We start from the raw sequence: 25,231 nt of genomic DNA on the forward strand, positions 1-25,231 counted from the left end.
CACGTGCAGCGCTGTGCGCTCATGAGCCGCGTGCAACGTTTGCCCGCCCCTGGATTAGACTTAATAGATGTAACAAAGGTTTCTTTTTCCAGTAATGGAAGTGAATGAAGTGCGTGACATCAATACGTAAACATAATTCCAGTCCGAACTGCCGGAGATGGCTGTCATGTGTGCGTGAGGTGTGCTTGCTTTTGTGTGTGTGTGTGTGTGTGTGTGTGTGTGTGTGTGTGTGCCTGTTTTTCCTTTCCTGAAGGAGGCTTTGCCTGTCTGCAACTCAATGTGTCATCTTTACAGCGAGTAGCAACCTATCTTTTTCTTAGATATTGTTAATGTAATTGACTGTTTTTTTAAATTTCCTATGCAACACTAAAAAACAATGGAATAAGGAAAAAACAAAGAACATACTTGAAAAATAATCTGTCAAAAAAATGACACTGAGTTTGACAAAAATAATAAAAAATGAAGTTTTTCCTGTCTCTACAAATGAGCCTCCCTTGATTATGTTGAAAGTTAAATATGAACACCAATAATGCTATTCCTCATGACTCACTGAAATCAATCAAGAATAAGTTTAAGATAGGATGAAATACTGACATTAAAGTCTACTGTTGATGTTGCACGAATTAACAGTATACTGCTGAGAAAATTGGTGTTCCACGGTCTGTGATTGTGACAGCAGATGTTGGTGGGTGCAACATCATATTGCTCAATTATCTTAGTCCTCACTCTTCAAATGTCCATTCACCAAGTTACCCTTCAATGATTCGGTTCACACCGTGATTTCATATTGACTTTTTGATTATTTTAACTTCTGCAATAAGAGTACTAACAAAATATTCACCACCACGACTACCAACAACTATGAAATACGTGTTTATGCCTACATCTACATTCATACTCCACGAGCCACCACTGTGGTCCTTACATGAAATGTAAGTTGGTGGCAATAGAATCCTGCTGCAGTCAGCCTCAAAGCTGGTTCTCTAAGTTTTCTCAATAGCGTCTTGAGGAAAAAACTACTTCTCTCCAGGAGTAGCATTGGAGTTCAAGAAGCATCTCCATAACTCTTGCGCAATGATTAAACCTACCTGTAACAAATATAGCAGCATGCCTCTGAATTGCTCCAATGTCTTCCTTTAACCAGACCTGGTTGGGATCCCACACACTCTAGCACTACTCAAGAATTGGTTGCACTGTTTTACATAGACACTTGTGACTACAGTTCTCAGCGGGACTCATCAGCAGAAGCAGCATTTCCTGAAGATGGCGAACAGTTGGATCGCCGAAATATCGAGACAAGTTGATTTTAGGATCCGGCAGCAAACCCGAAAAGACTTTCAATACATAGAGACTTCTTTACAAATGAGCCACACTTCTCTAAAATTCTCCCAAGAAACTGACGTCGACCATTCACCTTATCCACTACCGCCCTTATGTGCTCATTTCATTTAACATCACTTTGCATCATTACTCAGACATTTAATCAATGGGACTGTGTCAAGCAGCACACTACTTATGCTGTATTTGAATGTCACAGAATTTTTTTTCCTACTCGTCCCCATTAACTTACATTTTGGGCAATCTACCATTTATCATATCAACTAGAAATTCTACGTAAGTCATCCTGTATCCTCCAACAGTCACTCAACGAGATCTTCCCACACACTGCATTTGTTAGTTGGTTGATTTGATGGAAGAGACCAAACAGCAAGGTCATCGGCCTCATCGGGTTAGGGAAGTATGGGGAAGGAAGTCAGCTGTGCCCTTTCAAAGGAACCATCCCACCATTCACCTAAAGCGATTTAGGGAAATCATGGAAAACCAAAATGAGGATAGTAAGAGGTGGGACTGAACCATTGTCCTCCCAAATGCAAGTCCAGTGTGCTAACCACTGTGCCACCTTGCTTGGTACACACCGCATTCTCATCAACAAACAGCCATAAATTGCTGCTCACCATGTCCATGAGAGGGAGGGTCATTGAATAATTGTTCAATCTATGAGGCCGACTGTATGATTATTATTTAGCTTTATACAGTTGTTCATGTATTAAACAGTAAATCGAACAAGTGAGACGATGACAGTAGTGCAGTTTAAAGAGAGAACGTCTGTATAGCTGCCCTAGAGCTGTGTCCAACATGTAAACATTTTAATAATAGAATCAGATCATTCTCTGATCTCAAATAATTAGCTGTAAAATCGGTGAAACATTGTGGCTATTTTACCTTAGTGAGGGTGGAAGGAATTTTAACCGCTTGTTTCCCATCCAGCGCTCCTTTAATACAGCATCACTGACTGGTCGAACACTTGGCAGTGTAAATGTTGGTGCAGGTGGAGGAACACGTACACGAAGACCCCAAATCGTTGTTCGTTTCTTTATCTCACGGCCACATTTGAACCTGATGGATGATTTTATTATCAAAGGAAATTCAGGAGAAGAAATTCCACTCAAAGTTCAGTCCCATGATCAGTTTATAAAAACTGAATATACAATTATTACAATAGTTATTAAACTTATAACATCTAATAATAAAATTGCTGCTGACATTCTTACCTATTTCTATTATTAGTCAATACTGATAGTATGTTGTCTCTCCTTTCTTCTACACCTATATCGAGGATCTACAGGGGCAAAGAAGGTGAGAACAATTAACCTAGAGTGCTGCAAGTATTTTATGCCATCATAAATATTAGTCACTATTTAATAAATAATTGTAATCCTTAGCTGACACAGAAATGAAGTATCCAACAACACACAATGTGTATCTCTAAACTGATTTACAACCACCAGAATTTTTCAAACACAAAGACCTGCCTACAAAGATTTTAATGATATTTTTCCTTTTTTTACCTTTGGTGGAAGCTGAAATGCGGTCCAGTTGTTGTTAACATATGGAACTATAGTAGTATCTAGATCATAGTATTTCTTGGCGTTATACACGGTTAGATTAAATAGCGTCAAATGTATTATGTCAACCCATTTCATCTCAAGCCGTCTCACAAACTCCTTTCCGTGGTTACATAATGAACAAACAAATACATAAAACCTATAACAGAAATTGTGTGATTAGCTGGTGGTCAGACACTGCAGCATATACTCAGCAAAAGCTTCTAAATCCCATACTAAATTATTCACATAAGTGACAACTGTGATGAACTCATCGCTCCACAACAGTTCACAGTTTAATATGGTACATTATGCACAGCAAGAATTCTACTATATTTATTATAAAATATTTTAAAAACACGAAATCTCTCACCTATCTCCACAAAAAAGAGGATACTGCAAACAGCGTACACATCTTTCATGAAACCACTGTTGGCAACGCCCACACTGTAACATCTGCATAAACCATTCTCCACTGTCTCCACAGTAACAATATCGTTGTTCCAAGTTAACCCGATGAGCAGAATCCCACGTCAGAACATCTGGCTGAAGTTTGAATTATTTCTTTAATGGCATTGCAACATAGAACTAAAGTGTATCATCTCCAAAAGTGGCCAATGTTGCCACCCTGCCTTAAACTACATTTTACAGCTACAAAGATAACTGGCAATGAAAAATGCTCAAGCAACAATTTAGAGAACTCCATATTCACTAAAATTTTGAAATCAAATTATAACTTGGAAAGGTTAAAATCTTCATATACACTGAGCTGCCACAAATTTATAATGCTGTGAATATTTAAGACAGCACAAAGCAAAGCATTCCATTGAGAACATGCAACACACTAAAAATTGTTGAGGATCGCAAGAGGCAGAAAGGAAAGGTAACGGAAATAAATAAATAGATAAAGATAGAAACGTGTGTGTGTGTGTGTGTGTGTGTGTGTGTGTGTGTGTGTGTGTGTGTGTGTGTTTGCTACCAGAAATCCTGCACCAATAATCAAGTTGGCAACACACCTGCAGTTATGGAATCCGATAACTGTTATTTTAGTTATGCTGGAAAACATAATGAATTGTCCCATGTAATGTAATAACCACTACTGTGACGAGGATTAAGTAATCCTTTGGTATGTGTATCATCAAATCATCATTTTCCTTGACTCTTCCTGTTTCTCTACGGGGTAAACATTGTTTTGTAGGTGTTGGCAATAATAGTGACAGTTGGTGGCCGGACGCCCTTCCTGATTCCACCACTCCCCCCTGGGACAGCATTTGTGTACCCAATCTGTCTGCACTTAAAGTAAATCTCATATTCAAGTGTGAAAACGTTTTCTAAATGTTTCCGTAGTGTGTATCTGAGCTGGAACATGGTACCAGCCCAGTATTTAACAATTATCAACACATGGAAAAACATTGCCCACCACTACACAGTTCACAGACAGACATTGACCATAACTTTCCCATAGCTTACATGATTATGGTACTGATAGCAAGTGCACAGAGTCACAGAAATAAGTACAAAGCCCATTCATTCATACAAAGGCACAATTCAAGTAGAAATAATCGGGAAAGGACAATATTATTGTTTTCCAGCTTCACCCAGCCCACGTCACAAAGCTTTGCAGGTTAATGGATGCCTGACGGGAGAATGCTCGACACTTTTTGCTTGTCATCATTTCTACTTTAGCCCCTAATCTCTTCTCCCCCACCCCCACCCCACAAATTCCTTAGCTTCTATTTTAGTAGAACTGCACTCTCTCTCTCTCTCTCTCTCTCTCTCTCTCTCTCTCTCTCTCTCTCTCGTGTGTGTGTGTGTGTATGTGTGTGTGTGTGTGTGTGTGTGTGTGTGTGCACGCGCGTACTTGCGCGCAAAATCAATATTACAAAAATTAAATCAGATGACAACTTACATCATAAGGTAGTTTGTGTTTGTCAGTCTGATTTGGTTGAATATCTTGCCTGGAAACTGCTGACAGGCCTGACACTTTTCGAACTGTGTCCTTTTTTGTACTTTTACTATCCCTTACTTTAGCTGGCATGTTCTCCAGGCACCTCTTACAGATCCATTCAGAATCTGATTCAGAGCAATCTTTGGCTACATGAGGCTTTGAAATGAAGAAATATGTCAGTACCAACACATAAGACAGTTACAAATATCATAACAAAAGTCTATAACATCATTTCACATTACAACAGACTTCCATCTGCTCATCAAAACATACCACACAAGGTACACATTTTACACATGATTTAGAGAGAGATAAAAATAAAATAAACAAGTACATCACAGCCTTGGAAAAAAAAGGGGGGGGGGGTCTGAACTCTCTCACTGCGGGCATTATTCAATAGTCTGATTGTTAAGGAAGAGTGACTGATGTGATTATTTTTGCACACAGTCCTCAACGATGAAAATAAATTTCACTTAGCAATAGCGACAGGAAATGAGTGGATGTGTTTAAAGAACTTCACATATTTACCCACTCTTTTCCCATAAATAATGTCCTATGAGACATTAAAGAAAATGAACACAAATCATACACAGCACACTGAGAACAAGCTTCCACATCTAATCCACTGGAGAAATGTGACAAGTCATGACAAGAGCCTTCTATTTACAGTCAATACTGCATGTGCAACCTGACAGGTCTGCAACACAACACAATACACAAGGAAAGCTCTCACTTAATTTGAGCTTAACCATTTGACTGACACAATTCAATGATTTATTTTAAAAGAAGTTGGATGGTTACTAAAAAATCACAGGCTTAGAAAAATCTTAAAGATGCCTTAGTGGAAGAAAAGTGCAAACCTGCAATCATAATGGGAACTGTACATAAGAAAAATTCTCACTCATTACACTACCAGCACTTTATTTCAGGTACATTTTGACATGTCACTCTCTGATAACCCACACTTTGCACAACATAATTACTGCTTCAGACTGACTTGCCATCAAATAATTTTCTCCAAAGTGTTTTCCAATAGCCCATTTTTATTTCAACCAACAACTGACTTTCTTGAATAACAGGGGTTTCATTTTAGATTCACATTTACCAATCAGCCACATTTTTAAAATATACATTAAATTGTTTACGAAGGACAATGGATTCAGAATTACACTGTGTTCTGAACAAGGCAGTTCAGTCGGTAGCATTTGAGACTGAAAATAGCTGATTCGAGACTCATTTTGTTCATTATCTTTACTTTTCTATATTTTCATCCAATTCAATTATGTAAATCATTTAAATATATAATTCATCAAATATATGATAACCATCGCAACCTATCATTTTTTATGAAAAACATACATCATCTTATATCTAATTATGTATCACATAATTCCTGGTTGTACTGCAAATATACATCCTTAATTCCCAATGTCTTATAGAAGACTGTTTACTATATTAAAAAGAAGAAAAAAATTAAATTTTTGGTACAAAAATGAAGGAATATAAGTTGTAAATCACCTCTTTATTTGGACTGTGTCCACTGTTTTATGCCACAGATGCAGTCTCATGCAAGTCAGAGAAGCGCCACAAAAAACATAGAAAGCAATAATTTTCACTGCGTCCAGCACACCATACAAATTCTGCAGTTTTAGAGTCACAATTTTTTCAACATATTTATAGGAAAGCAAACTTAATTTACATTCATAAAAATTTCTCTTTTATCGCAACATTTCAAAGGGAACCACACATACCTGATCATTTCCGCAAAGAGTGGAGACGACCCCTGGTGATGAACTATTGAATAAATTTTCATGTTTTCGTGGCATAAGAAGAAGCAGCTCAATTTATGTGGCTGCACGCCCGAAATTTTATGGAACAATTGAATAAATTTTTATGTAATCTTCTCCGTCGCTGATTTTGCATCCTGGTTCAATCATGAAGGCGCAGTTTTGCAGGCACGCAAGTTTCTTACTCAATGGTAAAAATAAATATCACAAGACTGTACTATTTGAGGGCATTTGATATTTAAATGACATAAGTATTCAAACTGAATGAAAAAGAAATTCAAAAATTAATGATTGAATGAAGACTCAAATCAGCGATCCAGTGATTATCAATGTCAAGCAATACTGACCGACAGAACCATTTGGCCCGCCGAAAACTGTCTTATCTTCACAGAGTTAATGAGAACTGCAAAGTTGATTTTCTTGAGATTTTATGAGGGGTACATCAAACTGCTTAGGATGACTGACATTTGATTTTTGAATGTCATGTATCATAAACATAACTTAGAAAAATCTGATTCCTGTGTGGTCCCCTTGTAAGATACCAGGAGCAGGGTAAAGGGCCTTGATATTTTCCTACGGAATTAAATGTAGCAATACATACAACACTATATCCGAACCGACATTCACTATATTCTTTACACTGTATCAATGGCACTTTATGCTGTGGATACACCTGGTAATTAGTAGCAGCATGTCTGACAGTCAGGAAACTAATATTTTCATTCTACGTAAGAGTAAACTATTCAAACAGTATATAAACAGAGTTAATATAAGAACAATAGCACTTACACACTTACAATGTAATGAACCAAAACTATTTCACTTGAAACAAGAGTAGCTTTCTGAGAGCAACTTTTTAGCTTCAATCTGGGGGGAAAAAAACTGGAGTGGCTACTACCCACAAGCAAGTTGAAATAAAAACCCCTTACTTGTTCAAGTTGTACATGAGATTAATATATTAACACCACATATGGCCCTCTTGGCTCATTCTTAGGCAACGAAGAGTTTGTGTGCCTGAATTTAGTTAATTCACATTGTTGTCTCGTGTGACATTAAGAAACGAAAATACGAACAATAAAAAAGTTTCAGTGAATCACTGTTGTTGGCTGTGAACAATACTCTAATTGTCAAGATAGCTATGATTGGTTGGTTGGTTGGTTTAAAGGCGGGAGAAGGGACCAAACTACGAGGTCATCGGTCCCTTGTTCCTAATAAAACAGTGCCACAAGTTTCAGAATAAAACAAACGAAACATCTAACACAAAACGGAAAGAAGGAAAAGCCACAAAAACAAAGGGAAGGCAACGAACACTAAAAGGAACAAAAGAGGACAAGAAAATAGAGACGCTAGAAAAAGGAGAGAGTAAAGCATGAAAGCAGATTACAGTGGCTGGCCAACTATGAGAATAAAAAGGGAAAGCCAGCCACTCTGCAACACATTAAAACCTCCACCCTGAAAGCACTAGGGTGGAAGACACGTAGGGACAAAGCACATGTGCTAAAACATGCATAGAAGTATAAAACCCACTCTCACGGATAAAACATAAAACTACAGCTGCTGTGGAGGCATTGTCGGGCAACACCAAAGGCAGGGTGCTGGGAAAGTTAAAAGTCTGCTGCAGAGAAGCTAAAAGTGGGCAGTCCAGCAAAAGATGGACGATTGTCATTTGGGAGCCACAGTGACACTGAAGTGGGTCCTCGCGACGGAGTAGGTAACCATGCGTTAGCCACGTATGGCCAATGCGGAGCCAGCAGAGGACAACTGATTCCCTGCGAGAGGCCCACATGGAAGACTTTTACTTACACACGTTCATAGTCTCCTTAATGACATACAGTTTGTTATGCATGCTGTTATGCCATTCCATCTCCCAAAGCCTGAAAACCCTGCGGTGTAAGACAGAACACAGGTCAGCTTCGGAGATGCCTATCTCCAGAAGCTATTTCCGTGTCGCCTGTTTGGCCAACCTGTCGGCAAGTTCGTTGCTGGGGATTCCGACGTGTCCTGGGGTCCACACAAACACCACGGCGGGACTGTTCCTGGGCATAGATGGACTCCTGAATGGACGCTACAAGAGGGTGGCGAGGGTAGCACTGGTCGATAGCTTGTAGGCTGCTCAATGAGTCAGCACACAGGAAAAATGACTCACCAGGGCATGAGCGGGTGTACTCAAAGAGCACGAAATATGGCCGCCAGCTCTGCAGTGAAAACATTGCAGCCAACTGGCAAGGAGTGCTGCTCAATATGTCCTCCATGAACATATGCGAAGCCTATGTGACCATCAGCCATTAAGCCGTCGGTGTAAACCACCTCAGAGCCCTGGAACACGTCAAGAATCGAGAGGAAGTGACAGCAGATAGCGGCGGGGTTAATGGAGTCCTTATGGCCATGCAAAATGTCCAGACGTAGCTGTGGCCGAGGCGTACACAATGGAGGGAAATGTGAACGGGCCACAAGCAGAGGAGGTAAAGGGAAGGACTCCAGTTCGGAGAGAAGGGACTGCACGCGAACCGCAATCGTTAGCCCTGATCTGGGCAGCCGATACAGGAAGTGGACTGCCACAGGCGGGAAAAGCAGACGCTTATTCGGATGCTAAGGGGAACTATGAATGTGTGCTGCGTAACTGGCAAACAGTTGTGCACGTCTGATCTGTAGTGGAGGGACACCAGCCCTCACCAGGTCACAGGACTCGTCTTAAAAGCTCCTGTTGACAATCGAACCCCACAGTGGTGCACAGGGTCGAGTAAATGCAATGCTGAAGGCGCTGCCGAACCATAAACCACACTCCCATTGTCAATTCGGGATTGGAAAAGGGCTCTATAGAGCTGCAGCAGTGTGCAGCAATCTGCACCCCAAATTGGTGTTGCTCAGGCAACAGACGGCATTGAGGTGCTGCCAACACTTCTGCTTAAGCTGACAAAGATGAGGGAGCCAAGTCATTCGAGTGTCGAAAACCAGTCCTAGGAATTTATATGTCTCCACTACAGACAGTGGATTGTCATTAAGGTAAAGTGTGGGTTCCAGATGAACTGTATGATGCCGACAGAAATGCATGACACATGACTTTGCGGCTGAAAACTGGAAGCCGTGGGCTAGAGCTCATGACTGCACCTTGTGGATGGCTCCCTGGAGGCGCCGCTCAGCAACAACAGTATGAAATGCAGAAGTCGTTTGAATACAGAGAAGGTGAGACAGAGGGCCTGACTGCTGCTGCTGCTAGACTGTTAATGGCCACTAAAAATAGAGAGACACTCAATACAGAGCCCTGTGGGACTCCCTTCTCCTGGATACGGATGGAACTATGGGAGTCACCAACTTGGACACCGAAAGTACGGAGCGACAGGAAGTTATGGATAAAAATCTGGAGTGGTCCCTGGAGACCCCACTCATACAATGTGGCATGGATATGATGTCACCAAGTCATGTCGTTTGCTTTACGTAAGTCAAAGAAGACAGCAATCAGGTGTTGCTGTCTGGAAAAGGCTGTTCGGATGGCAGATTCGATGGTCACAAGATTATCAGTGGTAGTGACCCTGGCGTAATCTGCCCTGTCATGGAGCCAGCAAGCCACACGACTCCAGGACCCAAACGACGTTCCAGTGGCTTACAAAGAACGTTGGTGAGGCAGATGGGCCTATAGCTATCCACATCAAGCACGTTTTTACTGGGTTTGAGCACTGGAAAGGTGGTGCTCTCCTGCCATTGAGACTGAAAGACGCCATCACACCAGATCCGATAGAAGATGATGAGAAAATGTCACTTGTAATCAGATGAGAGATGTTTAATCATCTGGCTGTGGATGCGATCAGGCCCAGGAGCTGTGTCGGGGCAATGTGCAATGGCACTGAGGAGCTCCCACTCTGTAAATGGGGCATTATAGGATTCACTGCAGCGTGTAGTGAATGACAGGGAGTTCCATTCCAGCCGCTGTTTGAGTGTGCGAAAGGCTGGGGGGCAATTCTCTGACGCAGAGGCTCGAGCAAAGTGCTCGGCAAATGCGTTTGCGTCGGTACATAACTCGCCATTTATGGTAACACCGGGGACAGCTGTTGGGGCCCGGTACCCGAAAAGACGTTTAATCTTTGCCCAGAGTTGGGAAGGTGCTGTGTGGCACCCAATGGTGGAGACGTATGTCTCCAAACACCCCTCCTTCCATTGTTTGCTAAGGTAGTAAGCACGGGCATGGAGCCGTTAAAGGCAATGAGGTGCTCCATGGAAGGGTGCCACTTATCCCGCCATAGGGCTCGCTGACACTCCTTAATTGCTTCAGCAACTTCTGCCAACCACCAAGGGACTGCCTTACACCTTGGGTTCAAATGGCTCTGACCACTATGCGACTTAACTTCTGAGGTCATCAGTCGCCTAGAACTTAGAACTAATTAAACCTAACTAACCTAAGGACATCACACACATCCATGCCCGAGGCAGGATTCGAACCTGCGACCGTAGCGGTCGCTCGGTTCCAGACTGTAGCGCCCAGAACCGCTCGGCCACTCCGGCCGGCTACACCTTGGGCACCCTAAAGAGAGAGGGATCACATTTTCTGCAGCAACAAGAACTGTGCTAGTCATCTGCTCAACCAGCACATCGATGTTACCGTGTAGGGGAGATTCAGCGGTGACAGCAGAGGTGAAAGTTCCCCAGTCTGCCTTGTTCAAAGCCCATCTGGGCAGACGTCCATGTGCCTGACGCTGCGCCAGTGACAGGAAGATGGGGAAGTGGTCACTACCACACAGGTCGTCATGTGCTCTCCAGTGGATAGATGGGAGAAGTCCTGGGCTGCAAATTGATAAATCAATGGCCGAGTAACTACCTCGAGCCACAATGAAATGTGTGGCGGCCCCAGTATTTAGAGGCAGAGGTCGAACTGAGACAATAAAGTTTCGACATCTCTGCCTCGGCCAGTAAGCATGGTACCACCCCACAAAGGGTTATGGGCATTAAAATCTCCCAGAAGTAGGAAAGGTTTCGGGAGTTTATCAATCGGTGCAGCTAATACATTCAGGGGTACTGCACCATCTGGAGGAAGATATACATTGCAGACGGTTATTCCCTGTGTCGTCCTTATTCTGACAGCCACAGCTTCTAGAAGGGTTTGAAGGGGCACATGTTCACTACAGACCGAGTTTAGGACATGAACGCAAACTCCACCTGACACTCGATTATAGTCACTACGGTTTCTGTAATATCCCTTATAGCCGCGGAGGGCAGGGGTCCGCATTGCCGGGAACCAGGTTTCCTCGAGGGCAATGCAGAAAGCAGGTGTACAGCTTAACAGTTGCCATAGCTCAGCCAGGCGGTGGAAGAAACTGCCCCAATTCCACGGGATAATGAAGTCATCGTGAGACTGGGAAGGCATGAAACATTCAATAAGGCAGTTTACACCTCGGAGTCACCTGCTGCCATCGATTTATTGCCTGAGCAGTCTATATCCATTGTGGATGAGGGTCTGGCAAGATCTAGGTAGGGCATCAGCGGACGCCAATACCTCTACCCCACCCTCAGCCGCAGAGCTTGTAGGTAGCGGTGGTGTGGGTGCCACTGCAATTTCCTTGGTCTTAGGGGTTTTCTTTTTGGATTTCTCTCGCTGTTTCTTGGGTTTCCGTGGCTGGGAGGACTTCACTGGCCCAGTATCTGGGACAGGATGTGCGTGAAGCAGTAGGACCAGCTGCTTTTGGGCTCTTCAGCCACTGGTGGGTGTCACCTTTCCCACTAGAAGAAACCTGGGAAGGGAATGACCCAAGGGACCCCCCTTCCTAGGGAGAGAAGCCGAAGAAGACTTATGCTTCTCTGGCTTAGAAGTGGGGACAGATGTCCCCGATGATTGGAGGGGATGTTGCTCCCAAAGCAGGTGGTGCAGGAGCACAGGGAGGGAAATGCCCCCCACCATCAAGGGGCAGGTGTAGTCTTCCAGTTCTGAGAGGTGACCCAGGTTGGCAGAGCTGATGGTGCCACAACTGTTGTAGCAGCGGCTTAAGATGATGTCATACACACAGGACGCAGGCATTCAAATTTTCTCGTAGCCTCAGTGTAGGTCAGTCTATCCAGGGTCTTGTACTCCATGATTTTCCTTTCTTTTTGGAGAATCCTGCAGTCAGGCGAGCAAGGCAAATGGTGCTCTGCACAGTTGACACAGATGGAAGGCGGGGCACATGGAGTGTTGGGATGTGTGGAAGTCCGCAATCTCGGCATGTGACACTGGAAGTACGGCAGGAAGACATATGGCCGAACCTCCAGCACTTAAAGCACCGCATTGGGGGGAGGGATATAGGGCTTTACAGCACACCGGTAGACCATCACCTTGACCTTCTCTGGCAATGTATTACCCTTAAAGGCCAAGATGAAGCCCTGGGTGGCAACCTGATAATCCTTCGGGCCCCGGTGGACACGCCGGACGAAATGTACACCTCACCGCTCTAAATTGGGGCGCAGCTCATCGCCAGACTGCAAAAGAAGGTCTCTATGAAATATGATACCCTGGACCACATTTAAGCGCTTATGGGGCGCGATGGTTACAGAAACATCCCCCAGCTTGTCACAAGCGAGTAACTCGCGTGACTGGGCAGGGGATGCTGTTTTGATCAAGACTGACCCAGATCTCATTTTGGACAAGCCCTACACCTCCCCGAACTTGTCCTCTAAGTGCTCAAAAAACCTGTGGCTTCATCATCATGAAAGACTCCCCATCAGCTCTTGAACATACAAGGTACCGGGGCGAATAAGATCTGCTGCCATCCTTAGCCTGACGTTCCTCCCATGGTGTGGCCAGGGAGGGGAATGATTTGGGGCCGTACTTCTGTGCACTGAATTGAGCTCGTGATCGCTTAGAGACTGCTGGTGTTTCACCACCAGCAAGAGATGATGGACTACGCCCTGATGCCACCCACTCCGACCAGGGTTCCTCCCACAGGCGCCACCAAGCCGCAGCGAAGGCCACCTGGCAGGATGGCCTTTGCTGGGAGTCCCGATGCCCCAGGGGGATGGGCATCTACCCCTTGGCATATGTGGGGGGTTAACAGCGCAGACATCAGGAGAGCAATCCCTGTGTGGTCAGGGGGCTACAACCAACAGGGTACATGGCAGCCCCACCACAACGGACTGGCTACTGTGCTGGATATCAGGTGGAAAGCAGTCCATGGTCATCGTCGCCGCAGAAATCGACACTGCATAGTGCATGCGTGAAAACGCACCCGGGAAGGTGTCCAGGCCCAAGAGATGGAGAATGGGCAGGACTGCAATGCGACAATGAGAAAGTGGGCTAAAGATATCAATGCACGATGGACACGATGCACCTTGTAAGCTGCCCTGCCCCAATTGGCTCGCTCTTCGGGAAAATTTTGAAGAATGGAGGTCAAACCCTACAGGAGACCGTCACACAAAGACCGAAACATGTGAAACTCCTTTTAGTCGCCTCGTACGACAGCAGGAATAACTCAGGCCTATGCTAACGCCTGGACCCGTGGGGGAGGGGCGGGGTGTCAAGATAGCTATGTCAAGCTTCGGCAGGAGATCATGAATATATGCCTTCCACAAGACCTCTCCATCTATTCTCAATCACAAATATCTGGTTTCTTCTGCCTCAATTACTGTGTCACCATTGTATGTTGAAGCTCCATGCAAACAACTGTGTGTATGAAACTGGGTGTACTGTGTGTTATTGCAATTAATAGTCAGCCTATTAGCTGTGAACCAAGAGTTACTTCTCCCCAAAATATGCTTTTCTGTATTACTCACTTTGTGACCTGAATCTGTAACAGTATCATTTGAAAATACAGCAGCTTCAGAGGTTCCTGCTACAGTCGGAACAACTTGTACACATACATCAGGAAAATGAGTGGCGCTACTACAAACTGCAAGACACAATCCATTTCGCAATGCTCTAGTCTGATGCAAGTGAATTCCTTATTATGAAGAAGTTGGGTTCAAATGGCTCTGAGCACTATGGGACTTAACTTCTGAGGTCATCAGTCCCCTAGAACTTAGAACTATTTAAACCTAACTAACCTAAGGACATCACACACACCCATGCCTGAGGCAGGATTCGAACCTGCGACCGTAGCGGTCGCGCGGTTCCAGACTGTAGTGCCGAGAACCGCTCGGCCACCCCGGCCGGCCTATGAAGAAGTGTTAGTAACATTGCAGACTGTATTTTGTACATCCTGCTGTCTACAAAGCATCTTATGCATAAGACATTGGACAAGTCAATTTATAAGTATCCATACTTATTTAAGTAACCATACTTATTTAAAATTACAATAAAACACTTCATACACCAAGTATTTATATAATGCCCTTCATAAATTTGAATATTCTTCAATGGAGTAAGAGCAGTGATGCTGTAAATATGACTGTTAAAGATTTTCCAAATGTTTTGACCTCATATAATTTGCTTTTATTTTTTTCAGGAAGTTTATTATGTATAAAATTCCTATGTGGAAAGTGCTGATTTGGGTCATATTTAAGTTTTTATTTTGTTTGGTAAAGTGATCATGAATGACACAGCCTTAAAAAAAATCTGCAGTCCTCACCCATTACATTTATTTTAAAGACTATAAGGATTTCCATAAAGTAAATGCATAGCAGAGGAGGAATACCAGAGATCTCACACAGAGGTTTCCACGAGTCTCTAGATTTACATCCAAACATGGTTCTAATGGCCTCTTTTTGCAGTTTTTACTATTTAAAGACTGACGCTAATCAAAAAGTCACACAAAACTGGACAAGAGACTATGATACCAGAGCAAATATTTGTTAATGATTTAAATCAATTTTTCAAAAACAATACCAATAACTTCAATTCAACTGTACATATAGCATTTTTCATCTTATATTTGCAGATTTTTATGAAAGTAACTGTTGAGGAATAAGAGACACTTACACCATCTAGTAGTGTTGTATACAAAACTGCAAACTGTGGCATTGCTGTACCACACTCACTGACATACATTTTTGTATGTGGTGGTACTGGGTACATGTTTTTGATGGCAAAGCAATATTATGCACTTGGTGTGATATTCACATAATACAAAGGGACTGCTGAAGTGTTGTTAGCAACAGCAAACATTCCTAAGGGCTGCTAACAGTGAATACAGCACAACAGCGCCACCTCTTGGTGACAGCAGACATCCCGTTACATGGGTGACTAGTACAGATGCACCTGTGTGGCTTTAGCAAAAACACGCCATTATGGACGCTGGCACCATTTCTTCCCAACCTGCAACACAAGGGGACCACTCTATGCTCAAATGCAACGCATTTCATGAGCCTGATAAATATGTTCAATGTTTCCTTGCCACCAGACAAGTCAGGAGTGCCTGCAGGAAACCTAAGAAGAGCTGAGCACACTCAGCTGCTGGATGATATGGAATACAAGGCTGACACCAAAACTCGCAAAGACTACACCAACAAGGCAAAAGGAGCATATTCTGGGGTAAGAAATACAGCTGATAGTCATTTGTCAACCTCAATAGCTCGCCAACATGCCTACGTGAACATCAAGTTGCATATTACCAAACTGCATCCTTTCTCAGGTGACACATTCTGCAACTTCAAGCAATCCAGAGGCTCTCAATGGCATCTAGACTGAGTGCCATAAGTGGTTTCAACCACTAAGTGCACTAGGAGAGGATATAGATTACCATGGGAGAATGCTTGCCCCCCAACTGTGACATGCAGCTCTGGAAAAAATTTGCGGAAACTAGGTTATCCACGAACAGAGACAAAAGGTTCAAGAAGAGAATCTCACGCAACTCATGGAGTTTCTCAACAAAGAAACGTGGAGATACCGCTCCACAAGAGAATTATGTATCCACAGCATCCATATTCCATAGGTGATAAGAAGAAGCAACAAAACCCAGACCCCTTCTGTGTGGATTGTGAAGAATAGCAGCACTGGGGCCAAGACTGTTGAAAGGATGGAAGCTTGCACGCTAGAATAGATAGCATAAAGAAACTGAACTGCTGCCTCTTATGCCTTGGACATGGCTGCAACAAAAATCAGTACTTTAAATGGAGAAATGCATCCTGTGCGAAATGTATAGGTGAGAGCCACATTTCCATCTGTAATTGCCACTTCACAGCAGTGAACGAGATTGAAACGATGAGTTCTAACTTCACATACTTACAAATTTCTTGTGAGAGTATCAGAGGACCAACTGGTAGGAATAAAATGAAATGTTCCATCCTGGACATGGGGAATCAGTCAAGTTTCATCCACCATTCATTGATAGAGTGTCTCCAACTCAATGTCAGTGAAACAACAAGTTTGGAAATAATGACATTTGAGTCATTCTGCACAGCATTCCTCTCAAGGAGAAAGGTTCACTTTGATATGATGGGATACTCCGACGTACATATATCAGTTACAGCTTTCGAAAGCAGCAACAAACTGTCATCAACTGAGAGAACCACAAGAAGTAGGAGATATGGTCTTCATGGAGGGTACACGGCTGACAGATCTGAGAGGAGACACTGAAGATATACCTATTTAATTCCTAATTGGAGGCGATTATTATTGAAAAATTGTGACCTTGGAAAAACCAAAGTATCACCTTCATCAGTTATTCCCACAATCTTCGTCTATGATCTCAGTGGAAACAGAACTGGTGCAGAAATTAACAAAACAACAGTAGCTTCAATCAGATGTCTGATGAGCCAGTGCACTGTTTTTGGGACTTTGAGACAACTGGCATAACAGAGCATCAAGAGTGAACATTGATGACCATTCATCATCCTGTATGGCAAGAATTTCAAGAATCAGGCCACATGGAGAATGGCTGCAGAGTTCTATGCCTGGCTAGGAAGAGGGATATACTTTTCTACAGCAACCACCCTACTGCTGAAGCATGTCTTCGCAACCTACAAAACAAGTTGCATGGGAATGGAGAACAGAGGCACATTTATCATGAGAATATGTCAAATTACATTAGAAGAGATCAGGTAGAAGCTGTTCCTGAGGATTATGTGGCTGGAAATTTATTTTACCTGCTGCACCCCATAGTGAAGAAATGCAGCAGTGGAAGAAGCATTGAGTAGAGGTTCATGTTTAAGGCATTGTCACATGCACCCTACTCTCCATCTTCAAATGGCTTCCTCAAAACAGGACCAAATTTACTGCCAGACATGATTGCAACCGTGCTACAATTCCACAAACCCTCGAATGGGCCTAGTATATGATGTGGATCAAGCTTTCCTAAGTTGACCTTGAATGAAGTGGACAGAAATCTCACTCTGTTCCTTTGGTATCGCGTTGAAGAGACTCAGAATGGTGCCTACAACACATTATCTAGCATTTGGACTCGCGAAGTCCATCCCTTTTGTCAGCTGCTACACAGGAGCTAGTAACACCTTACAGTGATAAATATCGATCCATGTCAGCACTCATTAACAATTATATATTAATGTAAAATTTTGTAGTTAGCATGAGAGACAGTAATGACACTCCAGCTGTCTATCATGAACTGCAAATAAGCCTTCCACTTTGCAAATGGTGGATTAAGTCAAAGGAACTAGAGGCAATACGGCATGCCAAAGGCCTTGGAACCAATCCCACAACACAAGTCTTGGGAATCAATGGGAATACTGATGATGACTGTCTCCACTGAGTACCAAAGCACAGCTGAAGTGCTAAGTGACAAACTGGCAACTAAGAGAAATGTTCTTCAAACAGCAGATCAGTTTTATGACTATCTTGGCCTGTTCACACCCATTGGGTTTGTTGCTACACTCATTTTCCAAGACACATGGCTGAGAGGTCTTGCATGAGAGGAAATTTTGCCCACAGATTTTGCATGTAATTGGCACTCCTGGATCCCAAAGCTTCATCACATGTCATCATTGCACATTCCCAGATGGATAGGTATGACAGACGTAAGTGATCATATGAAGTGCATGTGTCATGTGATGCATACAAAAGAGCTTATGGTGCTGTTCCATAAGTACGGACAAATACTGAAGTTGGTTACACAGCACATACTGTCCACAGCAAGAAAAGGCTGTCATTAATAAAGTAGGTGATATCGTTTGAATTGCTCAATGCATTGGTTGGCTCCTGATACCTTCATTATTTTTCCCAGAAAATAGAGTGTGATGCCAACGAAGCCAGTTTTTGAAGTGGTTCAACAGTCAATTTAGAGTGGGTACTCCAGGACTGAAACAAAATTGAAAAATTTCATTCGAGTGACAGAGACACTGACCTACACAACACTAAGTCAATTCCGCACATAATCTCACACAGGGACTAAAAGCAGACCTACTAGTAACACTTGACATCCTGTGGTGTGGTCCACATAGCTTTCAGAAGGCAGGCCACTGGACATCCCAGCTCCACCTATGTCAGCACCAAAACCCAGACAGATGTCACTCTGGTCACCATTACTGAACCTGTATTCAACATTGCAAAATTCAGTTCATACTGGCGAGTACTGCTCTTAACTGCCCACTTTATTTCAATTTATTGAGAGCTTGAAGAGTAAGACTAGAAATATAGGTAGTTCTAGTGCTTTGGAGTTACAAAACACTCGTACATACTGGATCAGAAGAGTTCAAGAGGAGCTATTCACTGCTGAACTATATGCATTGTGTATGGAAGAACATTTATCCAAAGCATTGAAGACTGCTCGATAAAATCCATTCCTGTCTGATGGCATAATTCAGTTCGGTGATAGGCTACAATGGGCTGCACTGTCCAACTCAGAGAAGCATCCAATTAAACCAGATGGATGACATCATTTCATGCAGCTTCTCATCAAACACACGCATGTAAGGCTGCTTCATCTTGGCGCATGTACTGTGTGAAAAATTTTGGGTTTTGTGAGGACATCAAGCTGGTTGGAGAGTTCTTCACTACTGTTTGTCTTGCAAGATAATACGCAGTGGGCGATATGAAGAAATGGAGGCTCCACCACCGCTAGATAGAGTTCAACCTCCAAGACCATTTGCTGTAACAGGAGCTGATTTTGCTGGACCATTGTATGTTAAAATTTGATGCAAAATCAAGACACCATGCATGGTCCTATTCATGTGTGCTACACCATGTGCAATTCATATTCAACTTGCCACTGATATGTCCACCAACAGATTTCTGATGCAACACTTTGCAGGACATAGAACTCTAATGCTCACCATTTACTCAGACACTGCTACAACATTTGATGCAGACAACACAAAACTGTCTGAACTCTTGTCCAGCATACTGACATACACTACTACTCTTGCCACCATGCAATCACCGGGAAGTACACAACAACACAGATGGCTTGTTGAGTACGCTGGTGAGAATGCATGATAGACTCCATCAAATACTGCATCAGGCAGGATCTCTGTCACTCTCGTGTGGATGAAGAGAACCTAAACACCATTTTAATAGGAATATAGAAGCTGCAACAAACTCAAGACACATCACTCAAGAAGAGTGATATGACATTGATGCCAGCCTACTTTCTAAATGGTGGCAAACTACATAGTCCAGTCATATTAATGAGACCACCACCTACGTCTGACAATGTGCAATAACAAATCACAGATGGCAGGTGGCAGCACTAGCAGTGGATGGTATTTAAAACATGTCAGGTGACGTGGAAAACAGTACGGTCATCATTGTAATATGTAAACGGAGCGATTTATCTGATGTCCTAAACAGCATGGTCATTGGCTTTTGAGCCATGGGTTGAAGCATTTCTGCAATGGCTAAGTTTGTAAACAGTTTGCATGCTGCCACGGTTAAAGTACACCATGCATGGAAAGACTGACACTGAGGCAACTGTGGTGCAGCATAGGCCATAGACGACAGGTGAACAAAGTCTGTGGCAATGTATAAGGGTGAACAGATGTGCAATTGACCGCCCAGATGAACGAAGGGGGCTACCAACAGTGTCTCCCAATGATTGTTCAGCAAATGTTGCTGTACATGAGCTTCCGCAGCAGGTACTTGATTCATGCACCCATGCTGACTGCTGTTCATCAGTGACAAAGGCTGGAATTAGTATGCCAATACTGCAACTGGACATCCACTGAGAGTCAACGGGGGTCCATTTCAGATGAATTACATTTTATGTTCCATTGGACAGATGGCCATTCGTGGGTATGGCACAAAACATAAAACACCTGAAAGCAATCATCCTGCATGCGTGATGGTGTTGGGCATTTTTTGTGGCATCTTAGCATTCTGAAAGGCACAACGAATCAATGCAAGTATGCAACCTTGATGACCACGTCCACCTCTACCTGCAGTTTGTTTTCTTTGGCTCGATCTACAAGCAGGACAACACAACATGTCATACAGCTCGCAGTGTATGTGCGTGGTTCAAATAGCACCCATACGAGTTTACTGTTTACCCTTGGTCACTGAACTCCCTGGATTTCAACACAATCGAGAATCTGTGGGACCACCTCGATTGGGCTGTTCGTGCCACTGATCCTCAAATGAGAAACCTAGTGCAGTTGGCCATGGCACTGGAGTTGGCGTGGCTCCACAGCCCTGTCGGTACTTACTAGAACCGTGCTGAAACTCTTTCTGCATATCTCGTAGCAGTCCACAATGAAAAGAAGATCATACAGACTTTTGATAGGTGGTTCCATTAATGTGACTGGACAGTGTAGTAACGATTTATTCCATGTAGGCCAGACACAGCCAGAAGAAGGGATCTTGCCAAGGAGATTCAACTATGACAGAAGGACAATGAGGACATTTAGTACAGGTGGAGAAATGATTACCTCCTGCTACTAAAAAGCTACCATGAGGTGAAGGGTTATCCCTTGAGTAAAAAAACCAAGATTAGATGTCTTTCTACTTCAGAAGGATATTAAACCACGGCATGCCTGGAAGAGAGCAGTAGTGGAAGAGGTGCAGTTTGTCAAGGATGTCAAAGTAAGATGCATCATTCTCTGGCAGCTGGATGGCATGAAGATCTGCCAACTGCTCCAGCTGGTAATGTCCCGTGAGGTAGACCAGTGTGCGGAGGACATTGGGGACAAAAAAATTTTGTGTTATAGATAAAATTGTAGACTGTAATGCCCTCTGCAACACGTGTATACAATATTGACTGAAACTGTAATAGTGCGAATAAATGTGTGAGCTAAAGTTACTCTGTAGAATTCCTTTCAATACTCGTAGTAGCAACAATAGTGATGTAGTTTATATAATAAAAAAGTCTAATTTTCTTTATCCATATCTCAACACACAAAATCTAATATGGTAGGATTTCATCACCTGAGGGTCAAGAAATAATACTGCAAGAACTGTTATCTGTTACAATGTTACACCACAACTATATTGTCGAGGGACTATCATGCTTGAAGAATAATCATCTCTTTGTCAAATGAACCTATTCCAATCCTGGAAGGATTTTACAGCAAAGACCCATTAAACTTTTGCAGCAACAGAAGTGCTCTCTGCATTCTGTGCTGAGGGTGGCTTTTGTTATGGCTGTACTGCTCGCCAAATGCTGGTAATCTGTTCCGAGAGACTGCGTTCCGGCCAACACGGAATACTCATCATCCGATTTATCAAAAACTATTACGTGAAAGAATTTGATTTTTGCACATCTTACAGTCCAATATCTTCACTGGACGATGAACTGAATTTCTTTTCATTATCCATCATACATACTGAGCTACATCAAATTAAGTAAAACATTTCACGCGATTTTAAAGAGTTGGCAGAGGTAAAAATGCATTGTGTAAACTTTGCATATAGTTGATTTTAGCTGAAATATTGCACAGTGTTAAATGTAGATAGCATATTTAAAACTGAAAGCAGAATGATATCTCATTTTGTTTTCAAATGGATGGATTTTATATCCAATGGACGATCCTGCATGATGCACTCATTTATGTCCTTGTGATTGTGAATTATGTGGTCATGACAATCACCATATCTCATAAACGATTCAACATATCGAAACAAGGTTTTTTGCAAACTTAGCAAGCAATGAGGCACATATGTTGTATCATAAATACTTGAAACTTTTTTATCCACCAAGAAATGGGAGTAACTTGTGCACAGCAGGGAGAAGTCAGTGGCTCAACACGCAAATAGATGTCCACAGCACTGTATGAAAAACCCAAGCAGCAAACTTATACATATCCAAACACCTAGGGAACAGTGTAGCAGGATGTGTACACACATCCACAGCAAAAAAGGGTTAATCATGCTAGCCTGTTTAGTAAGACAATAAGCATAATAAACTGAGTCTTGATTTTTTTTCTTTTTTTTTTTTTTAAAGCAACATTGAAAATTTCTCTGGATAACATCTGAAGTGAAGATAGCTTGCTCAGTGAATATAGTTAAGTGATTAGATTCCAAACTGCTAGCCATTTGTTTGATGTAGCACATCCAAACACATCATATGCCAGTAGTACCACTAATATATCCTATCCCATAAGAGGCAAGACCACCCATAAAGAAATCATGTCATTAATAAAAATATGCTAAAAAACAGTATAACATAAGCACGAATGAACTGCTTACCAGTATTAGTGGCCAGTACCAAAGTGTGATAAGGGTATGTTTAAACAACCAGTAACAAAGTGTGATTCTCAGCATAACATTCCCTCTGCTACCCCTGGTAGTCATTCAAAGCATTCAACTACACCTCAATGCACACAGATGAGCATTTCCTGACATGTGTATCATCTCTTACCCACCTGTCCCTTTATCTCCCTACCCATCATCACTTCCATTTCACACCCCTCTCGAATCACCCAGAAGAGCGTCAATGCCAAAAAGCTTTTGTTCGTTTATTTGCTTGATATAGGAAATGATGAAAATCATCTAATATTTAAATATTATCATTAACATATAATGGCATCTTGTTCAACAGAATTAGTTGTGACTGCACTCAAGTAATACACAGCAATTATAAAAACAATATTTACAAGAAAATGATACATTACTTATTTTTGTACCACTGTATCATTCACAATAAATTCAATTCAGAAGAATCTATTTGTACTAAAATATAAAGTTACTAACTTGGTGGCACAGTTGATGATAACCACGACCACATTTGTCACATACAATTATCTCATTATCTGATTTTGGAGTAGATTTTTTGCAGATTACACATAGAATGTTTGAGGAATCTGGATGTGATAATTTTGCCAAGTCTTTAAAAGATGACCAACTCTCAGTGTTGTCCCCAAATTTCACCAAACATTTTTCTGCTGACAGATCAACCTGGAATGTACAACAATCATCAGTATGGGAATGAACATGTAATTGCAAGATTAATGCACTCAATATATCTATTATATAAATGGCAGAAAATTTAATATTTTAGAGTGAAATCACGAAGTGTCCACAATTTGCAGGTTTTCTTCCATTAAACAATATTTTATTTCATTTTTTAAAAAAAGACAGATATTACTTTGTACACACACAGCTATATGGTTTTCAGCCGAATGAGCTCATGGCACAGCAGTGGCATTAATTAAATTCAGCTCTGTCATCCTCTTGCAATGATGATAATACCTATTTTCTTATTTTCGTAGTTATTATCACAGATCAACTGCCCTCCAACTGCATGGGCACATCTTTTAGTGGAAGAGGTCATGTTCAGTTCTCAGTGTGGTAAGTAGGTTCCAACTCTTAGTCCAACTCTTGATGAGGTGCACTAGTTGGTGTATTGCTGTTAATGTGGGGATACATGCAATACTGAGCTGATAACCCTATCTTTGTTTACGAGGAAATTATTAACTCTGATTCAGAAGTTTTCTGTGCTTCACCGTCTCAAAACCCAATCGGCTTATATATCACTCAGGTAAAATAATGAATTTTATGTAGTCTGTGTTTTTGTAAAATATGTTCTCAACTAACATACAGCACGAAGTGCTATGAGACAGTGTTGCACCTGGCCAATGTATCAGCCTCACTCTCACTGGATGCTGTAGACACCATGTCATTAATCGAGCTGATACAGTTATTTGCTATCCATGGTTCTCTGAATACTGATATAATGTCTAAAATCCTCAAGAATGCGGAAGTAACTGGATCTGCATAGTGAAGGAAGGCATATCTACTTCTCTCAGACCATCAACTTTGGGCTTATGGATTCTTTAGACAGAAATTTTTATCTGCCTCTCCCCATTACCATTTTTATGGAAATCCTCCCTCTGATGGTGTTCTGTCGAGATACATTCCTGGTTGCTGTTTTGATGACTGGGCCGGACAGCACATTTAATTTAGTTAAAACATCATGCAGTTGTGATGAACTCACTTTGTCAGAAACCCAAGAGCTTCACGCTAATTTAACTCACCAGAAGAGCTAAGGATACATAGCCCCTTCAAAAACTTTCTTGTAACTTAGTTCACTTATCCCAACACCTACTGTTCTGATGCCTGTATACATAAAGTAAAACTCCTTTTAAAGAATCTCTAGTGGTGCAAATATTTTTTTCTTAAACAATAAGGGAAGCTAGGAACATTGTGTTTAATGTCCCATTCACAACAAGGTCATTAGAGACGGAGCTCAAGCTCAGGTTAAGGATGCATGCAGAAGAAAATCGGTTGGGCTTTTTCAATGGAACCATTTTGGCATTTTTCTGGAGCAATTTAGGGAAACCACAGAAAACCTAAATCTGGATGCGCGGACACGTATTTGAACCATCGGCCTCCC

General features: G+C 42.2%; 1 protein-coding gene across 4 annotated transcripts in view; it reads right to left on the reverse strand.

The window, feature by feature from the left end:
• LOC126471417 (metal-response element-binding transcription factor 2) overlaps positions 1-25,231 on the reverse strand; it is a 114,885-nt gene that overhangs the window by 14,445 nt on the left and 75,209 nt on the right. For all 4 annotated transcript variants that reach the window (XM_050099553.1, XM_050099554.1, XM_050099556.1 and 1 more), the window contains 6 exons: positions 23,590-23,793; positions 4,795-4,989; positions 3,259-3,431; positions 2,850-3,045; positions 2,553-2,620; positions 2,224-2,397 (listed from right to left, as the gene is read on the reverse strand). In XM_050099553.1, the coding sequence (XP_049955510.1) occupies positions 2,224-2,397; positions 2,553-2,620; positions 2,850-3,045; positions 3,259-3,431; positions 4,795-4,989; positions 23,590-23,793 (1,010 nt within the window). The remainder of the gene's footprint in view (positions 1-2,223; positions 2,398-2,552; positions 2,621-2,849; positions 3,046-3,258; positions 3,432-4,794; positions 4,990-23,589; positions 23,794-25,231) is intronic.

This window comes from Schistocerca serialis, chromosome 3, assembly GCF_023864345.2.
Source record: "Schistocerca serialis cubense isolate TAMUIC-IGC-003099 chromosome 3, iqSchSeri2.2, whole genome shotgun sequence".
In the NCBI taxonomy this organism is placed as follows: domain Eukaryota; kingdom Metazoa; phylum Arthropoda; class Insecta; order Orthoptera; family Acrididae; genus Schistocerca; species Schistocerca serialis.